This window comes from Vicugna pacos, chromosome 16, assembly GCF_048564905.1.
Source record: "Vicugna pacos chromosome 16, VicPac4, whole genome shotgun sequence".
Taxonomy (NCBI): Eukaryota; Metazoa; Chordata; class Mammalia; order Artiodactyla; family Camelidae; genus Vicugna; species Vicugna pacos.
In genome coordinates, this window is record NC_133002.1 from 33,654,319 (window position 1) to 33,679,005 (window position 24,687).

Here is a 24,687-nt window from a genome sequence, read left to right on the forward strand (position 1 = left end):
GGGATCTGAAATAAGTTAGCAGCTCCTGTGGTACAGATATCCTCTCCTTTCTCTTTTTACCGCAGCCTGCACCTCAGAAAACCCCTTCCCACTTCCACAGCACGTCTCTTCAGAGATACGCAGAGAGAACAAACCAGCCCTCTTCATTGGCTAGATTCCCTGTCGGTCTCTCCGCTACGATTCCGAGTGGTGCTTTTTGAAACCACTCTGGTCCCGCCCCCTTACCTAATTGGTTCGTTCGAACAGGCCCCGGCCAACTCAGCCGCTCAGTGGTGAATATCAGAGCCAGGCTCTGATTGGTTTATCGAGACCAAACCCCGGGAGAGCGCGTCAGAGATTGGCTTATCTGCTTTGGGCGGGCTAGCCGAAGGTTCAAACCGTAGTGGAAGCGCTCTCCTAACTGACGAGCGTCTGTGGAGAAGCGGCTTGCTCCGCGTTTGTTTCGAGGGTCCCGCCGGTTTAGTCGCTTGAAGGGTTCTCGAGCCCCTTCACGACCGTCACCATGGAGGTGTCGCCACTGCAGGTACAGCTCGCGGAAGGGACGCGTCGCGGAGCCTCGGCACGGCCTGGCATCTCTCTGGCTGCCCGTGAGAGGGGGGAGGGGCCTGGGCTGTGGTGAGGCCGCCGCGGGCTCGACGCCGGGATTCGGCGTCGATCTGGGTTCCCTGGGCTCGGCGTGAAGAGGCTGAAACCCCTTTATGGTGCACATAGCGAAGTATTATCGGCTAAACTGACTTCTAGATGTGGCCTTGCGTTTCACTTTCTAGAGATTCGATTGGTCCATCTGTGTGGTAATGGTCCGCGTGGGGCTTTAAGCAGCACAGACTGATGCTTTCCTCTCCTCCCCTCCGACCGAAAACGGGGTTGAACCTCCCTGACCTTAGAAGGTGCAGAGTTAGGCCCAAGGTTCCCACTGTGCAGCCGGCAGGCCCGAGGTGCTCAAAGTCTGTCCCTCCTGTGTTCAAAACGTTAACCTGCCCAAAGGATGGAATCCATAGCCTCCCTAGAGGCTGCCTCCCTAGAGGCTGCCGCCCTAGAATCTGTTATGTGCTGGGGACATAGGAGGCACTCAGTAAATTTGGGCGGCGTAGATGAAAGAAGGGGGTGAATTCTACTGTTGGCATCTAATACATAAAAGTATTTCCATGCGGGATACACTTGGCAAGGTAAAGTGTCTGTTTGAACTGACCGGGAACCTGGCTGCAGTTAACTTAAATTGCCGTGTTGATACAAAAACGATGTCAATTCCACCGATGCCTGCTAGAAGGCTGTGATTTGTTACAGTGTGCTTAAGCAGATCATCATGGTAGGTGTTTTGTTTATGATTTCTGATAAACCTGTGATTAAGAGTCGCTTTTCTTCAATTTTTAAAAAATTGCTAGCCTGTAAACGAAAATATGCAAGTCAACAAAGCAAAGAAAAATGAAGATGCTAAGAAAAGACTGTCTATTGAGAGAATCTATCAAAAGAAAACGCAATTGGAACATATTTTGCTCCGCCCAGACACCTACATTGGCTCTGTGGAATCAGTGACCCAGGTAAAATCAAGCTAATTAAATGCAATTACTATGTAGTTAAGGTGTATACTTTTCCAGGCTAGTTTTCTATAGTTCATGTATTTTGTGTGTAGCTGGAACTGACCCAAGGTATCATACATATTGTCGTACTTAATCTAGAAGACTTTAGTAATTATGATGATAAAGTAGAATAAATATATAGTAAAAGTAACCATATTTCTTTACCTTGTTTCTAGCAAATGTGGGTTTACGATGAAGATATTGGCATGAACTATAGGGAAGTCACTTTTGTTCCTGGTTTATACAAGATCTTTGATGAGATTCTGGGTAAGTGAATTTATTATAATGATCTACTGCTCAGATCCTTCCCAAGAAGTATCATTCCTAACAAACACTCTGTAGCCAGAACTATAATTTCAAATGATGGGTGGTGTAGCAGTCTACTGGAATCTAGGAAGTTGAATTCTTTCCTACAAACAGGACTATGAATAAAAATTACTAAATTAACACCTCATTAATGTTACTCCTGTGCTGTTTGAGATATATTCCTTTCTATATCTTAGGGTTAAAGAATGTTTTTAAAAATACTTCAATTTTTTTTACAAATGTGTATTTTATTTTCTTTCAGTCAATGCTGCAGACAACAAACAAAGGGATCCAAAAATGTCTTGTATTAGAGTCATAATTGACCCGTAAGTCTCTTGCTTAGTCTTTAGTTTTTTATAGCTCATTATTACTGTTAGTTGCATTTACTTTGATTTATAATAAAGTTGGCTTTTTTTAAATAAAAGTTTGCAAAAGTGCAGAAAAGTAGAATGCTAAAATGAACAATACCTAAAATCTAGATCCAGCAGTTATCGACACTTTGCCTTATTTGCTCCATCTCTATTTTTTCTGAATCATTTCAAAATAAATTACAGACATTATGACACTTCATCCAATAGTTGCTCTAAGTATTCTGGAGTCTGAACTTTTTCTCATGGTGCTATTCAAACAGTAAACCAGCAGGTGGTGATACAGAATAATTTGATCTAACATTTCTGCTTGTAGACGTCCCTTTGTGGGTAGTCAGGGTGTTGCTTCACCTTTTTATTAGCCTGATCAGTTATAACATAAACTATACTTCAGGCTTTTTTGGGGAAATGTAAGTGTTAGTGATGTACTTAAATGCTCCTAAGGACTTGATATCATAGTCTTTAAAAAAATGTTAAGCTAGTTTTTAATTAGTCTCTTTTGTAGCTAATACTAAGTACTATTTGTAATAAGAACCATAGTGTGGTTATAACTAAAATATATTTTGAGAATTAACTTAAAATAACTAAGAGATAAGTAAGTACAAATAAATTTTTAGCATTTTATTGGTTAGCAGGGAAATTTACAATTGGTAATGCCCTTTCACATTTGTTTTGCAATATGCTTTGTCAGGTGGGAAATCTAAGGGAGCTGGGACAATAAAGGTGATCCTCTTAAAAGCAGTATAATAATATTGTTTCCAAATTTTGTCCTTTTCTTTCCATTGGGTATAAATCATTTCCCTTTGTTTATCCTATCATTTTAAAGTTTCATATTTTTTCAGTATTATCAGTGTCTGCTCAGGTGTTGGAAAAGGACTATTTTTTTTTCCTCTTGGCTCCTATTTCAGGAGTGTCAGGAACTAAGTAAGCATGCTCAATTTCAGAAGGTATATATGAAAAAGAATTATAAAGAAATTGAAACTTGTGAATTCATGTATTTTAGAAATAATATTTAAATATAAAAAATATTAAGCACCTGTTTAACGTCTATTTTACAAAAAGAAAATTTTCAATCTTCTTTTCTTAGGGAAAACAATTTAATTAGTATATGGAATAATGGAAAAGGTATTCCTGTTGTTGAACACAAAGTCGAGAAGATGTATGTCCCAGCTCTCATCTTTGGACAGCTCCTAACTTCTAGTAACTATGATGATGAAGAAAAGAAAGTAACAGGTAGAGTCCTGAGGAAAATAAAGATATTTGTTGCTGAAAAAAATACATCTTTTAAATGACTGTGGCCCAAAGTTTAAAAATATGGGAATAAATCTCTAAAACTGAATAGCACTGCCAATGATTAAGAAATAAAGCTGTTAATGAGATAATAACAATTAAATAGTATTTTATATTTATTTGCCCAGGTGGTCGAAATGGCTATGGAGCCAAATTGTGTAACATATTTAGTACCAAATTTACTGTGGAAACAGCCAGTAGAGAATACAAGAAAATGTTCAAACAGGCAAGTAAATGAGTGTCTTGTGCCTTGATTATAAATTGTACTATAGCAATTTATAATGGCAATATTGGTTTAATTTAACGTCATTTATAAGCTATTTAAATCATGGGGAATTATTCATAAACATGTGTTAGGGATTTTGGTGGAGGGCTGGTGTTTTGGGTTTTGTTTTGTTTTGTTTTAGGACTTATAAATTTGTGTTATTTAGTTCCAGTTTGTGAGATTACTTGAATTTATCTCTCCTCCATTCTGTTTCCATAGACGTGGATGAATAACATGGGGAAAGCTGGTGAGATGGAACTCAAGCCCTTCAATGGAGAAGATTATACATGTATTACCTTCCACCCTGATTTGTCTAAGTTTAAAATGCAAAGCCTAGACAAAGATATTGTTGCACTGATGGTTAGAAGAGCATATGATATTGCTGGATCTACTAAAGATGTCAAGGTCTTTCTCAATGGAAGTAAGCTTCCAGTAAGTATTTTCCTGGGTGTTCAGCAGTGAGGGTCTTTTTTATCATTGTCAGAGACAAAGTTGATTTTTATTTCCTCCCATATTTTTCCTATCCCTTCTCACATATGTTTCTGTAAAGAAGCCAGTATACCACATTTTTTCAGTTAGCTCATTTCAAGCTCACTAAAGTCTTTCTCAAAGAATCTCCTAAATAAATTCTTTTATAACCTTTAATAACCATTGTCTTGTGCCCATCAGTGAACACCATTTCATTAATTTTGGAAAAAAAATTTTTTTTATTTTAATTTTTTAATTGAAGTATAATCAGTTAAAACAGCGTGTCAATTCTGGTGTACAGCATAATGTCTCAGTCATACATTCACATACATATACTCATTTTCACATTCTAGTTTTGAAAAATTCTTGTAGTCTACTTTTCAATTTACTTGAAAACATTTTTAATACCATTATTTTTAATTCCTGTATAGGTAAAAGGATTCCGAAGCTATGTAGATATGTATTTGAAGGATAAGGTAGATGAAACTGGCAATCCATTGAAAATTATCCATGAACAAGTAAACCACAGGTGGGAAGTGTGTTTAACAATGAGTGAAAAAGGCTTTCAGCAAATTAGCTTTGTCAACAGCATTGCTACTTCCAAGGTAATTTTATTTTTTAGTTATTAACCATGATTTATCTTTACATATAAGTTCTGTTTTTAATATATAAAATGAACTTGAATATTTGGCTACCTTGGCATAAAGGAAGCTAAATTAGATTTTTTTTGTTTTATTATTATCATTTTGAGGATAATGAATTTACAGTTTGGTATTTTTCCTCATTAGGGTGGCAGACATGTTGATTATGTAGCTGATCAGATTGTGACTAAACTTGTTGATGTTGTGAAGAAGAAGAACAAAGGTGGTGTTGCAGTTAAAGCACATCAGGTATTATATTTTAGTGTTCTTCTGCTAAAGTCAAGGAAGAAGAGAAAGGCTATAAATAAAGCATGAGTAAGTTTTTAGTGATTTACTATCAACTTATACTGCAGGTAAAAAATCACATGTGGATCTTTGTGAATGCCTTAATTGAAAACCCAACCTTTGACTCCCAGACAAAAGAGAACATGACTTTACAAGTCAAGAGCTTTGGATCAACATGCCAGTTGAGTGAAAAATTCATCAAAGCTGTAAGTACTTAGAAGGAATAAAAACTAGAATCACTTTGTTTTATTTTCCATTGCCCTTCTCAGCTCTGCACAGAGATTCCTCCCACATGTCGTCTCACTCGGAAAAGGAAATAAAAAACTCATACTCTTACCAAGTCTTACTAGGGCCTTGATTACCATGTGTATGCCATCTGTATTTACCTATTACGTATCACCAATTTAGATCACTTCTGAAGTTAGCCCATCTAACTACTTACTGAGCATTGAATGCCTAAAGTTGCTCCCAGTAGACACATCTGAAACTGAATTAGTTCTCCATATTTACTGACCTCCGTGCAGGTAACTCCCTCACTCCCAAAAAACAATACTATTTCCTGTTTTAGTAAAAGACCCCAAACAACTGCTAGGTTGCATAAATCTAAGTCCAAATTCCTTAATTTGGCCTACAAGACCCTGCCATTTCCAAACTCATCTCAGTACCACTTTTCCTATATTATCTAAGCTTCACTCCTACTGGCTTTAAATTACCCAAAAGCATAGTACTCTTCCCCTCCTTAGAGCTTTTTCACATTAGCTAATCCCTTTGCCTTAAATGCTTTTCACCTGGCTAATTGTTTTATGTCTTAAATGTCATATCCTTAGGAAAGCCTTTACTTTCTACTCCTTTTCCCAACTAAGTTTGTTCTAGTATAACACTAGACATACCTTTTTATATGTAACATGCTTTTTTCAGTTCTCCATAATATTAATCATGCTGTAATTTCTCATTTTATTTATTTGTTGTATATTAAATTTCATGAGGACAAAGACCATGTCTAATTTGTTTTTAACCACTAGATCTTGTAGCTCAGTGCCTGGGACAATATAAACACATAGTCGGTAAATATTTATGGAGTGAATGAACCCAAAGGAACCAATTCCCTCAGTAGTAATAACCAGAGACAGGAAGATGTGCCACCCTCTATCCAGACATTTTTTTTCCTACTGCTATTCATCTTTGAATTATTTTAATTTTTATGGGCGCTCATTTGTATTCTAGATTTCTGACAGAAGTCTTCCCTAACATGAGTCTCCTCATTTTCAGGCAACGGGCTGTGGTATTGTAGAAAGCATACTAAACTGGGTGAAATTTAAGGCCCAGATCCAATTAAACAAGAAGTGTTCAGCTGTAAAACATAACAGAATCAAAGGAATTCCCAAACTTGATGATGCCAATGATGCAGGTATACATGTAATAAATAATAAAGTTTCCAAACTTTAAATCTTGTAGTTCAGTTATTTATTTTATTCATTAACAGCATAGTGTGGATGTTTTTCCCTTGGCATTTAATATTCAACAGAATAGTTGTACTTTGTTAAAACTCAACCAGTACCTTGTTATTGAACATTTGGATCATTTTCAATTTTTGGCTGTTATAAATAGTGTTGAGGTGATTATTTTGGGATTTAAAACAAGAATGCTTATATAGTGATCTATTACCTAATGTAGAGGAGGAAAAAGTCTTCTCAGCCTTCTTAGGTCTTTGGCTGTCTCTGAAAATTAAACTGACAAAGAAAGATTAACAGGAAAAAAGCATTTGAATTTATTTATATACTTCTTATGTGACACCAGAATCTTCACAGGGAGATGAATACTCAAGGAAACAGTTAAACCTAATTGTATTTCTGCTAGCTTTGGTGAAGAATGGAAAGTTGTGGAAAGATATGATAGGCTAAAGATTATAAGCTAAGTATAGTAAATTTGGGAGAAACCTAGCAGGGCCTTTTCATTCAGATTCTTCTTTGTGTCCCTCAGCCTTGGATTAGAATGTTCCTTTCCTCGTGTTATAAGGAGGGCACCTCTTACCTAAAGGTTTTATGACCTGCTTCAGGGGAGGTCAGAGAAATCTTCCTGCTTCTACCATTTGCTCAAAATTCCCTCAGCTTAAAATATTCAATTTGGCCATACTTTGGGGTAGCATGTTCTAAACCCCATCACCAACAAATACATTCAATGTAATATGATCAAATGAATGTTTCACAGCACTATAATTGTCATAAGAAATTAGTCTAAGAAACTAAGACTTTATTAACTTACAAACTTGAGTGAAAATGTGTCTACTCAGCTCCATTTTACTCCTAAGCCAACTTGTTATGAATTATAAATTATATTTGTGTTTTATCACGTGTCTGAGTCAGTATGTTTGAGGTTGAACTAAATGTACTAATAATAATTTGTTTATTTTAGGGGGCCGAAACTCAACGGAGTGTACACTTATCCTGACAGAGGGAGACTCAGCTAAAACTTTGGCTGTTTCAGGCCTTGGTGTGGTTGGAAGAGACAAATATGGGGTTTTTCCTCTTAGAGGAAAAATACTCAATGTTCGAGAAGCTTCTCATAAACAGGTAGAATATATAAAAACTATCTTTAGAATCTAAATCTAGTTTTATAATGCAGGACTTCATGCTTATATTTCATTCCCTTATTGGGCATTTTGAAATATATCTCAGACAGTTTGTTGTTATTTTAGGAAATTGGGTACATTGTAGCATATCTTAACATCTTTCTCCTAACTTACCAAAGTAGAGGCTAATCACTCAAAATACTGGAGTTCAAGATAACCCAAGCAATATATACTGCTGTATTTCTTTGTTCTTTTAAAATTTGTAAACAAAATATTACCTTTTTTTTTTTCTATATGTCCATTTCAGATAATGGAAAATGCTGAAATTAACAATATAATCAAGATTGTGGGTCTTCAGTATAAGAAAAACTATGAAGATGAAGATTCATTGAAGACTCTACGTTATGGGAAGATAATGATTATGACAGATCAGGTCAGGTTATCAAATATTTTAGATTGTTAAACTAAATTAAACTTTCATATCTTATTGTTGTATCGCTTTCCTGCCATGAAAGGAAATTACCTAACTTAGAGCTTTATTCATTATCTTTAATCCACATCTAATCAGATATTATGCTTATGTTATATGTATATTATATATACAGGTTAAGTGACTCTGAATTTTGATATTTAATAGCCTTTTTTATAATCCCCATAGAAAGAATTTTGAGAAATTATCAATAGGTCAATTCTGATTTTTTTTGAGTTTCTAAGTAATTCTTTTGTGTTTTGGCTTTCCAAATATTTCTAGGACCAAGATGGTTCCCATATCAAAGGCTTGCTGATTAATTTTATCCACCACAACTGGCCCTCTCTTCTGCGACATCGTTTTCTGGAGGAATTTATCACTCCCATTGTAAAGGTATACTAATTTCTAAGATACCACAATGGATATTTTAAGGCTCTGCTCCTCAACCCTGGAAACACATATAACCCCAGTGATGTATGGTGGTATGCAGAGAACCCAGCACTATAGAAAGCCACAGTGGTGTGTTTTTTACTTCAGGTGTCTAAAAATAAGCAAGAAATGGCATTCTATAGCCTTCCTGAATTTGAAGAATGGAAGAGTTCTACACCAAATCATAAAAAATGGAAAGTCAAATATTACAAAGGTTTGTAATGAATCTCTTTTAGACCTCTCATTTTGTTATATACCACTGTGCGAGATTATATGGGGTAACTTGTATTCTTGGTTTTGTAGGTTTGGGCACCAGCACATCAAAAGAAGCTAAAGAATATTTCGCAGATATGAAAAGACATCGTATCCAATTCAAATATTCTGGTCCTGAAGATGATGCTGCAATCAGCCTGGTGAGTTTGAGTTGTATTTCATACATACATTCTAGTTTTAGAAATCAGTGCTTTAAGCAATCATTTGAAACATGAAATTTTCATAATAAAATGTTGTATAGAATAGAATGTTTTTAGTAGGCGTGTCCCAGAGAAAGGAACCAAATATTTTAGAAAACTGAGTTTTTGTTGTTTATTTGTTAATTTTTTTATAGAAGAAACATTTTGGAATCTATTAAAATCAGTGACATCTTTTTCATCTTCTAATTTATAGGCCTTTAGCAAAAAACAGATAGATGATCGAAAGGAATGGTTAACTCATTTCATGGAAGATAGAAGGCAACGAAAGTTACTTGGCCTTCCTGAGGTAAAAAAAATTTAAATATATCCCACAAAATGTATTATTTGCTGACCTTTTCAAATCAGTATTATGGCAAATTAAAGTTACTGAATAGTTATTTCAGTTAAAAAGTTAATAATAGATAACTGTATATAAATGCCCTTATTCTTGTTTAGGCTTCTGCATAAATGTATTGGACCTGAAAGAAACTACAAAGTCAGTGTCCTTTTTTTCTAGTTATGCAGCAATTAAATTTGCTTTGTCTTTAAAACATAAAATACTTCCTCATAATTCTTTATTTTTGAGGGACTTCAGAATTATCATAGAAATGATAATTTTAAGAAGTATCTTTATTTTATTTTGTATAAAGCATTGTTAAGACCAGTGGTTTTTGTTTTTTTGTTTTTGTTTGTTTTTTCATTTTAAACTAGATCATGTAATACTTTCTTTGGTTCCTCAGGATTACTTATATGGGCAAACTACCACATATCTGACATACAATGACTTCATAAACAAGGAACTTATCCTGTTCTCAAATTCTGATAATGAGAGATCTATCCCATCTATGGTAGATGGTGAGTTCCAATTTATTAGCCTATTTTTATCATAAGATGGAAATCAATGCCCAGAAATGGTTAAATTGAGGATATTAATATTTACACTTCTTTCATTTTGAAGGTTTGAAACCAGGTCAGAGAAAGGTTTTGTTTACATGTTTCAAACGGAATGACAAGCGAGAGGTGAAAGTTGCCCAGCTAGCTGGATCAGTAGCTGAGATGTCCTCATATCATCATGGTGAGGTAAACACATAATCTATGTTTCCAGACAGCATTATAGCAGAAATACCTGTGAAGTCAGTCTCTAAACAGTTGGTGAAAGTATAAGCTGGTGCATCCATGGTAGAGTTTGATGGAATCTATCAAACCATGAATGTGCTTACCTTTTGACATAACAAATCTATTTATAAAAATAATATTCCTATAAGGATACTATAGGATCTGCAAGGCTCTTTGTTCAAAGATCTTTATTAATGTTTATTATAACTTTGTTATGCTAAAATTTAGATGTGGAAAATATCCATCAACTGGGAAATTATTATAAATTGTGACACATCTGTGCATGGAATCAGTGATATAACTTAAGTAAATCTATATCTACTAACATGGAAGAATGTCCATGTTCTATTGTCAGGTGAGGGGGGAAAAGAGGCAGAAAAATACTTAAAGTATATGCTTTAGATTGTGAACTTTTGTTATCCCTGAGCATTGGAAAGGACAACTTTCCAATTTTTTGTATATATCTGAATTGACTTCATGCAAACATATATACATATTCCTTTTTTATTTTGTAACTGAAAATTGCTTTTTTGTATTTATTATGTAAAACAGTTTTAAAGAATTAGTTGCCTATAAATTTCTAGTACTTAAAAGGTAATGATTGTCTTGCTTGTTGCTTTCAATCAAAATATAGCAGGTACTTAGTAGATGTTGACATAGCAAACATTTGTTAAATGCTTACCATGTACCAAGGATACAAAGATAAATATCTTCTCTACCTTTAAGGTATAATCACAGTTCAACCAGAGGAACATGAACGCGCACGCACCCACACACACAACTACAGAATAAAGTGATACATGCTAGAATAGAAATGAGCAAAGTGTTGTAACACAAAGGAAGAAATATTTCATTCTGCTGAGAGTGAAGAGAGAAGCTATGCCTCCAAGGTTGAATAGGACTTGCTAGGAATCATTGGAATGCAAGAGCCCTGAATTTGGAGCCAAAAGTCTCAGGTTTAGGTACTACATCTGCCATGTATTTACCTGGGAAAAGTCAATAAACATCTATACTTCATAAAACCTTATAGGGTTATGGTGAGGCATAATCATAATGATGGACATATTATTATTGAAAGTCCACAGGTTAGATTAATGAATCTTTTTTCCCCCCTAGATGTCACTAATGATGACCATTATCAATTTGGCTCAGAATTTTGTGGGTAGCAATAATCTGAACCTCTTGCAGCCCATTGGTCAGTTTGGTACCAGGCTGCATGGTGGCAAGGATTCTGCTAGTCCTCGATACATCTTCACAATGCTCAGGTGTGTATGCTTCCAACTTTTAGTGAATTGCCATTTCTAATTTTGAAGTATTGTGAGATTTAGTTGACTAAAAATAGGAAAATTCAGTTAGTCAGAAAATATATTTTTGATACAGATGCTTGGATTATTAATTTTTCTAAAACTAGCTCAATTAAAGTAAAATTGTGTTACTCTTTGCAATGAGCAGAAAGTCAAAATTCTATTTCAGCTTGATAACTTAGCCTTTGTATCCCTTAGAAGTATTGTTTCCTTGCCAAACTATAAATATTTTTACTCCCCTTTCTTATATTTTCTTCTTTCTCCATATAGAGTTGTGGCTCTCAAACAGGGTAGATTTTGCCCTTCAGGGGATATGTGGCAGTGTCTGGAGACATTTTTGATTGTCATGACTAGGGGAACCATGCTACTACCATCTAGTCGGCAGAGGTCAGGGATACTGCTAAACTCTGTAATGCAAAGGACAGCACCACCACAGCTAAGAACCATCTGACCCAAGGTGTCAGTAGTGCTGAGGTCAAGAAACCCTGCTGTAGAATTTGAGTCAGAGTAAAGAAGAGCTTGACTTTTCTTAAATACCACAAGTTGAAATTTTACTTCTTTATAAGTCTATGGAAAATACATTATGAATGGTCAGTTTTCAGGTGTCATCTTATTCAGCCTTTGAACAGCATAGGATACAGTTAATCAGTCCATCCTTGAAACTCTTCTTTCTTTATTTGTCCTCCAAGACACCAGACTGTTGGCCTTCTCAGCCTCCAAATACTGGCCTGCCCCAGGGCCCCTTCATCAGATCTCTTTCTACTAACCACACTCCTCTCCCATCCATGAATATATATGTCTCATATATATATATCCAGTCTCACAGCTCCAGCCCTGGCCTCTAAATTTTATGTCCAACTCTTCTCTCAATGTTTACTACTTGGATGTCTGATAAATATTTCAAAAAGTTCAAAACCACATCCTTAGTCTTCCTGTCTCAGTAAATGGAATGCTATCCTTCTAATTCTCAGACTAAAAACTTGGAGTTACCTTTAACTCCTTTTCTCTACACTTTTATCCAGTTCATCAGTAAATCCTATGGGCACTGCATTGGGAAAATACTAAGCCACCTCATTCATTATATTCATTATATTCACATAGACTGTTATATTATAGTCTATCCTTCTTTCTTTTGGCAGCTAATTTTTAAAAATAGGTTATTCTGGTTCCTACTTCTTCAGAGAAAAAACTAAAGCCCTATTTTAGCAAACCAGACCCTCTATGATCTGTGCTCCCACTCCCCAAATCTTTTGATTCCATCTCATACTGTCTCTGCTCCAAACACATCTGGCCTCTATGCCTATATTCAAACATGCCAAGCACACTCCTTCAGGGCCTTTGACTTGCAATAAATACTCTTTCTTCAAACAGCCATGTGGCTCATTCTCTCAATTTCTCTGCTCAAATGTTATCCTGTCAGAAAGTGCTTACCATTTTTTAGCATCCCCTTAGTTAATCTTAGCTACCTTATTTTTCTATTTAGTATTTACCCCACCACCTGACAAAACATATATTCATTGGCTATCTCCCGTACTAGAATATCTCCCTTTACTGAGCTTCTTGAAGGCTAAGACTTTGTATCTTCAATGCCTGGCACTAGAAAGTACTCAATAAATGGTAAATGAATATTAGCAAGTAAAGCCAAGGCAATTTTCATGTATACATCTGAGATAACACATGTTCTTTCCAGGAAAGTTGTGCCAAAGCCAGTATTTTTATAAAATAACACTTTTTGTTTTCTTTAGCCCTTTGGCTCGGTTGTTATTTCCACCAAAAGATGATCACACATTGAAGTTTTTATATGATGACAACCAGCGTGTTGAGCCTGAATGGTACATTCCTATTATACCCATGGTGCTGATAAATGGCGCTGAAGGAATTGGTACTGGCTGGTCCTGCAAAATCCCCAACTTTGATGTTCGTGAGGTTGTGAATAACATCAGACTTTTGATGGATGGAGCGGAACCTTTGCCAATGGTAACTATTCTCTGGTACTAGAAACCTTTGTTTTCCTCTGATTTCAGTTCAGTAGATGATATGATGAAAAAGGACACAAATATAAAATTTATTTCATACTTTTAATAATGTTAGATTTATTGTTTAATGCTGTTGTGATTTCTGTTTTTAGTATCACATTTAGAAAACATTCTTTTCTTTTTTAAAATATCAATTTAGCTTCCGAGTTACAAGAATTTCAAGGGTACTATTGAAGAGCTGGCTCCAAATCAATATGTGATTAGTGGTGAAGTAGCTATTCTTAATTCTACAACCATTGAAATCTCAGAACTTCCCATCAGAACATGGACCCAGGTAACTGTGGATTTCTTTTTTGTGATTGGGGAAGCACTTTCTGTACTAATGTTTGTTGAATATTCAGGAGCCAGTGTTTCAGAAACTTACAGAAGACTTGTTTGTTTCTTTAGACATACAAAGAACAGGTTCTAGAACCCATGTTGAATGGCACTGAGAAGACGCCCCCTCTCATAACAGATTATAGGGAATACCATACAGACACCACTGTCAAGTTTGTTGTGAAGATGACTGAAGAAAAACTGGCAGAGGCAGAGAGAGCTGGACTACACAAAGTCTTCAAACTCCAAACTAGTCTCACATGCAACTCGATGGTATGTCTTATTTCATAAGAAATACATGTTTCCATTCACATTAAAGATTAATATCAGTTTTAAAAGGGTATCTTTGACTTTTACATTTTTAAAGAATAAAGTCATTTCTCTAAAACCATTAAAGTTTAGCCAGTTTATGAATTACTGGCTCTAATCTTGTTTTTCTTTTCTAGGTGCTTTTTGACCATGTAGGCTGTTTAAAGAAATACGACACAGCATTGGATATTCTAAGAGACTTCTTTGAACTCAGGCTTAAATATTATGGATTAAGAAAAGAATGGCTTCTAGGAATGCTTGGCGCTGAATCTGCTAAACTGAACAATCAGGCTCGCTTTATCTTAGAGAAAATAGATGGCAAAATCATCATTGGTATGTTTTTGGAACAAAAATTGCCTGGACTAAAATCATGCCTAACTTCCTTTAAACATTTTTGGTGAGAGTAATGATGGGGAGAGAGAGCAAAATCCATTTAGTTCGGCTGATTACATATACAAGCATTTCTTCCAGATACCTAATTAAGCATTTATAGTTTGAAAGAGATAGCTTTTCCTAGGTGCATCTTGAGAAATCAAGATTTAGTTAACATTTAGACAGGAAGAGAATAGAAGGCTAGAAGAGGTCCCCGTATAAACTGATAAAGAGCAGAGTTAAGTCTGATAGAAAAGCAAAAAAAGGAAGGAGGATTTTAAATGGCTCGTAAGTAAATTGTACACTCAAGACCAAAAGAGTCACGTCTTAAGGAATTTTTTAAAGCCATTCTTGAAGCAACTAAATCAAAGTTTAACCAGGAAGAAAACAGTTTTGACTAAAGCTGGAAGGTTAAAAGAAATAGCTCAATTCTAGCCAGGGCTAACTAGGAAAGCCAGGTAACCAAGTTACTGGTGATCGCAGGATACTTTTCTGATGGTTCACAAAAATGTTTAACTTAGTAGATACATGTTCATTGTCATGAATATTTTAAAATACAATAACAATGACTTATCAGTCCCCTAATTTCACAGATATTATTACTTAAGACAAAACTGAAATGAGTAATATTGGATATGACTGAAAGAAAAATAACAAGTAAAGATTATATTCAGTTCAGTGAAATTTAGGAAGTACTAGGGGCTATCCAGTCTTCTTAAGGAGTAAATATAAAGGGCCTAAAAGTGTGACCTATATCAAGTTAACTGATGAAAGGCGGTACTCAGAACCTCACTCTTGTATAGCTAGTAACTCAGTATTCCTCAAAGTCTAATAAATTGGCTACAGTAGACATTAGTAGAGGCGTACTATAGGGAAAAGAGAAGAAATGCATCATAGGGGACCATAATCAAAAAAAATCAGTGTCTGGATGGGTGGCACTAAAAACTTGCCCACTCAGGTGTTGAAATTAAAAGACAGGGAGTATAACTGAGGTCAATATTTATCAGAAATAAAGGTTTTGATTATTTTCTGTTAAGAGTTAGGATTAGATCACAATCTCATATATGACTTGGCTGCCCCCTTGTGGTAATTTCCATTTGTCAGTGGTTTAGGGAGAAGACTTGGCTATCCACTAGGATATATAAATTTATGCAAGGAGAGAGTTTAATTTTCAGTTTTAATCTTTGACTTAATATGGTAAAACCTTGTCCCTTTCCTAAAATATTGCTTAAAACCATTATCTCTGTTCACATGTGTTTAAACAGAAAATAAGCCTAAGAAAGAATTAATTAAAGTTCTGATTCAGAGGGGATATGATTCGGATCCTGTGAAGGCTTGGAAAGAAGCCCAACAAAAGGTGATTTCTAAGTTAGCATTTTCTGCATTATTAAAGAATGTACAATCTTAATGTCTATGTTTCACATTTCCTATTAAAGCTACAATTTAATTCCTCCTTTAGGTTCCAGATGAAGAAGAAAATGAAGAGAGTGACAATGAAAAGGAAACTGAGAAGAGTGACTCTGTAGCAGATTCTGGACCAACCTTCAACTACCTTCTTGATATGCCTCTTTGGTATCTAACCAAGGAAAAGAAAGATGAACTGTGCAAACTAAGAAATGAAAAAGTGAGTTGTTGATGGATAGTATGTGTTGCTTAGTTGTATTATAATGGTGAAAGTAAAAACTTAATTCTGTGCTTCATGAAAATCCTGTTTATGAATGTAAGTTAACTCTTTTATTTTTATTTTTTTAACATTTTTTATTGATTTATAATCATTTTACAATGTTGTGTCAAATTCCAGTGTAGAGCACAATTTTTCAGTTATAAGTTAACTCTTTAATTTTCTGACTATCTTGTGAAGGAGCAAGAGCTGGAAACATTAAAGAGAAAGAGTCCATCAGATTTGTGGAAAGAAGACTTGGCTGCTTTTATTGAAGAGCTGGAGGTGTGTAGTTTATAATGCCCATGTTAGAATTTTTATTAGTGAAATATTAGTGTATTCTAGCAGTATATCTCTTTGTCAAGAAATTTCACAATTGGCAATAGAAAGAATATAGGAGGCATGAGGAAACATTCCAAGATAACACGTAAAATAACAGATTGTTTGAAACTAGTTAGAATAAAGTAAATGATGCCAAGAAACATACTCTCTAGAAGTTTTTAGACAAAAGAGGGGAAGGGGCAGGAGTTGATTTTTGACCTGCTGGGACTGAGAAGATAAAGAGAATTTAAATGTGGAAGAACATCAACCCAGTCCCCCAAATAAACCTTAAAAGACAATTTACCCTCAGGGTACTCAGTAGTTTCAGGGGATCTTTTGTTACTACAATTGCTAATGTGGTTTGTTTTCCAACATTCTAAGAAAAAATATTTCCTAAATTAAGCTAAAAGGCTAACAGGCAGATTTATATTATTGCACTTCAGTATGGATGTCTAACTTGTAATCAGTTGATTGGCTAATGTGCATTACTGGAATCACACCCTTTCTTATTTCTTGAGTTTACAGATATGTATACCTGTATGTATGTATTTTATCCTTCACCCAGTTTCCCCCTTTTTATCCTCAAATGTAGAACCAAATCTTCTGTCTCACTCAGCACACTTTTCAAAGTGTGCCTTAGTTATATCTTCACTATTATTGGTGGTATACTTAGTTATAGAACAGCTTGTCACAAATTTACCTTAAGATGTAACAAACGGATATCAGTTTAACTTGCCTTTTATTCTGTCCCTATAAAGTAGAATAAATGCTATAATGTCTTTGTTAGCTTGTAAGTTTGCTTTCGTATATCAACATTTTGTAGGCTGTTGAAGCAAAGGAAAAACAAGATGAACAAATAGGACTTCCTGGGAAAGGAGGGAAGGCAAAGGGAAAAAAAACGCAAATGGCTGAAGTTTTGCCTTCTCCATGTGGAAAAAGAGTCATCCCCCAAGTGACCATAGAGATGAAAGCAGAGGCTGAAAAGAAAATCAAAAAGAAAATTAAGGTAATGCTCTTGAAAATGTTATACATAAAATACTTTAAGCATTTTCCCACTTAAAATTGAACAGATTACAAAATTTCCAATCCTATAGTTTGGAATTTACCAACTAATCATAACATTCCATTCTTATGAGGCTGATTTTTTTTAATGTTTAAGTATCTTGAAAAAGTCATGCCTGTACCTTTATTCAGAGCTCCTAACCAAAACACAAAGAAGAAAAAAAATCACTAACCAGATAAATATTTGTATATTTGACCTTGTATTATTTCAAATAATAAGTTGGCAGAATGTGACCATTTTTGTCTTGCTGTCTTTTAGAATGAAAATACTGAAGGAAACCCTCAAGAGGATGGGATGGAAGTAGAAAGCCTAAAACAGAGATTGGAGAAGAAACAGAAAAGAGAACCAGGTATTAAAACATTATAAGGAAAATGGTATAGAGTTGAGATTAACTTATGTTTGTTAGCTAGTACATTCCACATAGATGTTCAGTAAGTTCTTACTGAGTAACATGAATAAGAGCTATGTCTGAAGTATACTTGAGCCTCCCTAATAATGTCCTTGGGATTTGATTTATTTCAGAAGAGATTATTTTGTAATGAAATACTTCCTGTTGGGATCTAAAGAAAATGCTCAGTTTATTAGATATCACTTACTAGATAGTTATAAGGTTCTAATATATAATATATTCATATATAAAGTTTCTTGAGGACAGTGACCACATCTTAGTCATGTTTGTATTACCCCTAGAGTTCAACACCATACCTTGGATATATTTAACAGTCACTCAGTAAATTAAATAGAAGTAGCAATTGTGTTAACCATTTGATTATGCCTTTACTGAGTATCTACTTTTTTTTAACTTCATTGAGACATTCACATACCAAATTCACCCATGTAAAGTGTACCATTCATTGGTTTTGGTATACGCATAGTTTTAGAACAATTTCTGGCCATGGAAAGAAACACTGTACCTTTTAATGGTCAACTCTCCATTTCCTCCCAGCTCCCTCTCCCTCTAGGCAACCACTATCTACTTTCTGTCTCTAAATTCACCTATTCTAGACATTTCATATGAATGAAATCCTAAGGTGTGGACTTTGGTGGCTGGCTTTTTTCATATTTAACACAGCGTTTTCAAGGGTCATCCATGTAGTAGCATGTATCAATACTTCATTCTTTTTTGTTGCCAAATAGTATTTCATCGTATGAATATACCACATTCTATTTATTCATCAACTGATAGGTATTTAGGTTGTTTCCACTTTGGGGCTTTTATATTTCATTGGAGAAATGTCTGTTCAGATCCTTTGCCCATTTTTTAATTGAGTTATTAGTCTTCTTATTGTTCAGTTACTTGTAAGAGTTCTATATGTATTCTAGATGCCAATCCCTTATCAGATATACGATTCTCAAATATTTTCTGCCAGTCTGTGTACTAATTTTTTTTTAAGTTTCTTTGGTTAGTTTCTTTTCCTTTTCATTTTCTTGATGCTGTCCTTTGAAGCACAAGTTTTTAATTTTGATGAAGTCTAATTTGTCTTTTTTTCCCTTTTTGTTGCTCATATTTTTCATGTCATATCTGATCTTTTATCCAAATCCAAAGTTATGAAGATTTATCCCTATATTTTCTTCTAAGAGTTTTAATTCTTACATTTAGGTAATTTTGAATTAATTTTGTATATGGCATAAGGAAGAAGTCCAACTTAATTCTTTTGCATGTAGATATCCAATTGTTCCAGCACCATGTATTGGAAAAACTTCTTTCCCCATTGAATTGTCTTCACCCTTGCCAAAAATCCATTGCCCATAAATATTAAGGTTTATTTATAGATTCTATCTGCTTTTGATAGATAATGAGTGCTTAGTTCTGTGGGGAATACAAAGATGAATAAAACAAATGGCAACATCTTAGTATTAAAAAGCAGTAATAAAAGTATGCTGTTTATGCCATGTGCAAGAAAGTGACCTTATAATCCCACACACGTTTAACTTTAAATTTAGCTAGCAATCATTTAGCATATAAAATCAATCAATCAAGTAAGTATTTTGAGCATTCATAGTCCCATCACTATCTCATATATTGTGAGGACAAAAAAAGTGGGAGAGCATGGCATTTACGTTCAAGAGGTTTATCAAGAAAGAATGGTAAAGAAGTACATACTAGTCATTATAATGTTTTAGAAAAAGATGAGATGAGTGTGGGTACATGTGGATTATAGAGGCTTTGTGAAAGAGGTAAAACTTGGGTTAGAGTCTCGAAGATGGGGTCAGATTTAGGTATTCTAGACTGGGAGAAGGAAAATAGGCATAATATGCATGGGGCAGTGAGAAGGCCCCCTTGACGGGGGGAGTTTACATTGGAAAATAGTAGAAAATAGTTAAACCAGATTATGGAGAGCTAGAAAACCTGGTTGTTGGAGGCAGATGGATAAGATTAGATTCTATACGGAAATAATGAAATAGATAGGTATACTCACAAGGATATGAAGGAAGGACAATGTCAGACCAACAAGGAGATTGCCCTTCTTAACTTCATGGCATGAGATGAGGGAAATAAATAGCAAAGGATGTGTATGAGAGACCCTTGGGGAAAAGAATTGACACTACTTAGTGACTTTAAACTTCCTTACTCAGCCGTTAAATGCCCCTAGCCATTTTTTCCATTCTTTTCCTTTTGAATTGTCTCCCTTGCCTTGACTTCAGCAATGAACCTTATTGATCTTGCATCTATTCTTGTGCCTTTCTCATCTCCACACTGCAGCTTGAGAGAACTCTTTAAAATGCAAATCTGACCATACTGTTTCCCTGTTAAGCAAAATCCTTAACAAGACCAGCTACTCTTCTCTGACTTCTGTTTTTCAGCTGTAATGGATTTCTCTCAGTTTCCTAAATGCACTATGTTTTCTCACAGGACTTTGTACATGTTATTTCCTGAACTGGAATGTTTTCATCATCCACCTCCCTTCAACTACTTAACTCTTTACTTAACCTTCAGATCTCAGCTCAAGCATCTCTTTCTTGGAAAAGCCTCTTACTTATAAACATATACATACATACTGCATATCCTGTGAAAACACACTATATTTATTTATGGGATTAGATGACCAACCTCTAGGCTCCATAGGAAGAGGGACTATGCTCATTTCTGTGCACCACTGTATTCCCAGTACTAGCACAGAGCTCAATAAATATTTGAAGAATGAATGGATGATAGCTGGAGAAAAGTGAGTCTAAGAATACGTAAATGTGGGTTGATTCCTATCTCCCTTTCAGGTACCAAGACAAAGAAACAAACTACATTGCCATTTAAACCAGTCAAGAAAGCAAAGAAGAGAAACCCTTGGTCTGATTCAGAATCAGATATGAGCAGTAATGAAAGTAACTTTGATGTCCCTCCACGAGAAAAAGAGCCACGGAGAGCAGCAGGTAAGGAAAGCTAAAGAACACGCTACAGGTGCTGAAAGATTTGAAGGCTCGCTGTATTTCAGGGCACTTAATCCCAGAAGTTGTTATATCTTGGAGCAGTAATTATATTAAATTTTTAAGAAACTAAAATATCTTTTAGAAGATTAAACTGAAGATTAAATCTTCACAAAATATTGTATTAATCTGTAAATTAAATATTTCTGTTATCCTCTTTGATTCTTTGTATATTTCTCTGTATATATTTCTTTAATAGCAAAAACCAAATTCACAGTGGATTTGGATTCAGATGAAGATGGCTCAGATTTTGATGAAAAAACTCAAGATGAAGATTTTGTCCCATCAGATGCTAGTTCACTTAAGACCAAAACTTCCCCAAAGTAAGTATCCTCTTACTTTATCGTGATTGTTTTTAATAGTTGGTGATATATTCTTTGTTGTTTGACATATTTAGAATTGGTTGTCAAGATGTTATTTTTTTATTTTAGACATACTAACAAAGAACTCAAGCCACAGAGAAGTGCCAAGTCAGGTATGTATATAAGTAAAAACAGTGAGACATCTGCTTTACTGGAGCAGTTAGGTCCACATGGCTTCTCATCTGGACTACATTCTCCAAGTCCTGCCTTTGAAAACAAATGTGGGGTCTTGGTAGCATTACCTTGATGTTGTTCTTTAGGTTTAGTTTTGTAGACAGATAGGTTCTGTATTTAATATACTTGAAGTAATGGTGTGCTTGCCAGATACTACACTAAAGATTAAAAGAAAGTGTTTTTGCTGATGGAGAATCCAGAAATTAGAACAAATATGAAAGTGTGCCTAAATATTCCAGAAAAGTCACAGCCTTGGTGTTTTAATAGGAACTCAGAGCAGGGACAAAAGCAGTAAACAAATTTTCACATACTGCTTGTATGTACTATTTTCCTTTCCACATGAAGTAATGGACTTTGATGCTGATGATGCCGAGGATAATGTAGCACCTTCTCCAAGCTCTCCTGCTGCTGATTTCCCAGCTGTAACTGAAACTATAAACCCCGTTTCTAAAAAGAATGTGACAGTGAAGAAGACGGCAGCAAAAAGTGAGCCTAAATCTTTGAGATGGGTTAATATTGGGATTAACTGACTGGCTGCCGCAAGCCAGTTTCAATTTTTTATTCCCCAAATTTACTATTGATAATAATATTAAGCCTTTTCAAATGAAACAAATCTTTAGATCTTTATAATGAAAGTTGCTGGTCAAAAGGTTTAAAAATCAGCATGTTTCTCAAAATGTCAAGTGTTATCTTGGTTCATTTCTATGGCGGGGATAGGACTTACAGTTACAGATGTTTAACATAAGGTATATATATACGTACAGAAAATTGGATGCTTAAGAATACTTTGATTCTCTAATGTATTTTCATCTCTTAGTTTGTCTTTTCCTAGCCTGTCTTTTCCTATGTTAAATATAAACAGTCAACAGGTTGCTAAAGAAAGCAGCACTGTGCGAGCAATTTGTCTAAGAGTGGCCATGATGAATGCCTGTGTTGACTTGCAGGTCAGTCTTCCACCTCCACTACAGGTGCCAAAAAAAGGGCTGCACCTAAAGGAACCAAAAAAGATCCAGACATGGATTCTGATGTCTCTAAAAAGCCTAATCCCCCCAAAACCAAAGGTCGCCGCAAAAGGAAGCCTTCCACTTCTGATGATTCTGATTCTAATTTTGAGAAAATGATTTCTAAAGCAGTCACAAGCAAGGTATTTATCCTACTCTGTCCTTTTGCTGTGGTTGTTTTGAAACTCATAACCAAGCTTTGCTGTTAATTTGGCACATTTTTAAGAAAATAAGTTTAAATCCCAGACTCCATTAGCCTTTTATTCTATGTAGTTTAGTTGTAAAAAAATTAAATATACCACTAGTCAATGAGTGAGTTGCCCTAGGTCTTATTTCTTACTACTTATTAGAAAGGTGAAAAACTCCTTGAGTTATAGTCTACTGATACATATTTTTTGTTTGTTTTTGTGTGTACAGTGTGTTGAGTCTTTTTGGGGGGATGGTGGGTAATTAGGTTTCTTTATTTTTTAATTTTTTTTTTTCAGTGGAGGTACTAGAAATTGAACCTAGGACCTCAGGCATGCTAAGCATGAGCTCCCTCTCTCTTGATATATTTTTTGCATTGAAATTCTGCTGTCTGGTTGATACTGTGCAAATTATGGGCTTTTCTTCTTTAGAAATCCAAGGAGGAGAGCGATGAGTTCCATGTGGACTTAGACTCAGCTGTGGCTTCTCGGGCAAAATCTGGAAGGACAAAGAAACCTATAAAGTACCTCGAAGAATCAGATGAAGATGACCTGTTTTAAAATGTGAGGTGATTATTTTAAGAAATGGTCTTATTGAGCCCAAGACTGGTTTTAAAGTTACCTGAATCTCTTAATTTCCTCCCCCCTGAATTTAGTTTGGGGAAGGTAGTTTTAATTCAGAACCATCAAGATGAAGTATGTAGAACCCAAGTAAGTGTCCCTTAAAAGTGTCTACTCTGCCTTTCAGTAAATGAGATAAACATGATTAATTCCATTTTATATTAGTTTTATAGGTAATTTCCATCAGCTAAAACTTTATAGTTCCAGTACCAAATATTTCTCACTCAGCCTTTTATGTGCTGAATTTTTGTTTAAGCAGTGAAAAATTGTTCATATTCTTCTGAATATTAGCAGATGCTGAAGAAAAACACCCTGGCTGTGTCTGTATAACTTCAACACAGTCAAAAAAGAATGAAAAAAATTAGACTGTAAATTGTGATTATCTTCAACTCTTGACTTGTCCCCTCTGGCTGCCTCTGAATCTCCCAAAGAACAAATTTTGGGGGGCACCAGATTGCAGAAGAATGGGGGACAACGTTCAAAGATCTTATGTATTATATGGATGCCATAATCAGCAGTAAGCTGTTTAATCTCATATAATTTTCAACTTGAAAGCTTTTTAAGCTCTTCCTTCATTTGTTACATGTGTGTGATTTGAATGGCGTTATCAATGTTTTTGTAAATATTTACTATGTTTTTCTATTTAGCTTAATTCCAACAGTTTTGTACTTTAATAAAATGTTGTAAACATTGCAACTCATGATTGACCTTTTTCTTACTCTAAAATATATATCCCTCTTCTCTATTCACTGTAAAATAGTTTTGTGAGAACTGTTCTGATCATTTTGTGATGTGCCTGACGGCTCCTGGCCCTGGTGATAGATCTGAGAGAGAGGCACCATGTCCTAACTGGGGGCAACTAGGTTTTCTTCTGGGCTTTTAAACATGGGTACTAAATTCACCTCTTCCACACAGTAAATACATCTATGTATGGCCATACATCAGTAAATAGTTTTTAAATATAAACATTTCTTTTTTTTTTTAAACATCTCTTTTTTAATGATTCCCTACTTCACATTTTTGATAACCTGGTCAAGTACTTCATCAGTAAATTATGCTGGCAACTGGCTAGTCATTTAGAAAAAAATAAGATGTGAAGAAGGGGTTGGAATTTTTTCTAACACAAAAGTTTAAGTTCAAACAGACAATTTAAATGTCAAAAACAAAACTTTGAAAGTAGAAGAAAAGCAGTTTTGAGTTATGGAGGACTGTACTAAACATATCCGCAGTGGCAGTGTTGACAGAGGCATGGAAGAATGAGCCCTTTGATCAGAACCTTGACAAAAAGGTCAAGCTCTTGGTCCCC

At 35.1% G+C, this 24,687-nt stretch overlaps 1 protein-coding gene across 1 annotated transcript; it reads left to right on the top strand.

The window, feature by feature from the left end:
• Positions 1 to 354: 354 nt before the first annotated feature.
• On the top strand, positions 355 to 24,077 carry TOP2A (DNA topoisomerase II alpha). Its single transcript, XM_006214278.4, has 35 exons — positions 355 to 523; positions 1,383 to 1,538; positions 1,754 to 1,844; positions 2,146 to 2,209; positions 3,339 to 3,484; positions 3,670 to 3,767; positions 4,026 to 4,238; positions 4,706 to 4,879; positions 5,063 to 5,164; positions 5,269 to 5,406; positions 6,470 to 6,608; positions 7,613 to 7,770; positions 8,077 to 8,202; positions 8,521 to 8,631; positions 8,776 to 8,881; positions 8,971 to 9,080; positions 9,334 to 9,426; positions 9,860 to 9,974; positions 10,078 to 10,199; positions 11,352 to 11,500; positions 13,285 to 13,516; positions 13,715 to 13,849; positions 13,963 to 14,163; positions 14,337 to 14,532; positions 15,837 to 15,928; positions 16,031 to 16,195; positions 16,433 to 16,516; positions 17,376 to 17,558; positions 17,874 to 17,964; positions 20,832 to 20,984; positions 21,238 to 21,361; positions 21,470 to 21,513; positions 21,920 to 22,060; positions 22,519 to 22,718; positions 23,193 to 24,077. Exons 1-35 carry the CDS (start codon positions 503 to 505, stop codon positions 23,319 to 23,321), a joined length of 4,602 nt encoding a protein of 1,533 aa, XP_006214340.1. The 5' UTR covers positions 355 to 502; the 3' UTR covers positions 23,322 to 24,077.
• Positions 24,078 to 24,687: the final 610 nt, after the last annotated feature.

Bases quoted from the DNA above. Each gene is read 5' to 3' on its own strand.
- TOP2A (XM_006214278.4), top strand. From the start codon at position 503: ATGGAGGTGTCGCCACTGCAG. The intron at 1,845-2,145 runs GTAAGTGAATTT...ATTTTCTTTCAG, and splicing joins GATCTTTGATGAGATTCTGG to TCAATGCTGCAGACAACAAA. The intron at 4,239-4,705 runs GTAAGTATTTTC...ATTCCTGTATAG, and splicing joins TCAATGGAAGTAAGCTTCCA to GTAAAAGGATTCCGAAGCTA.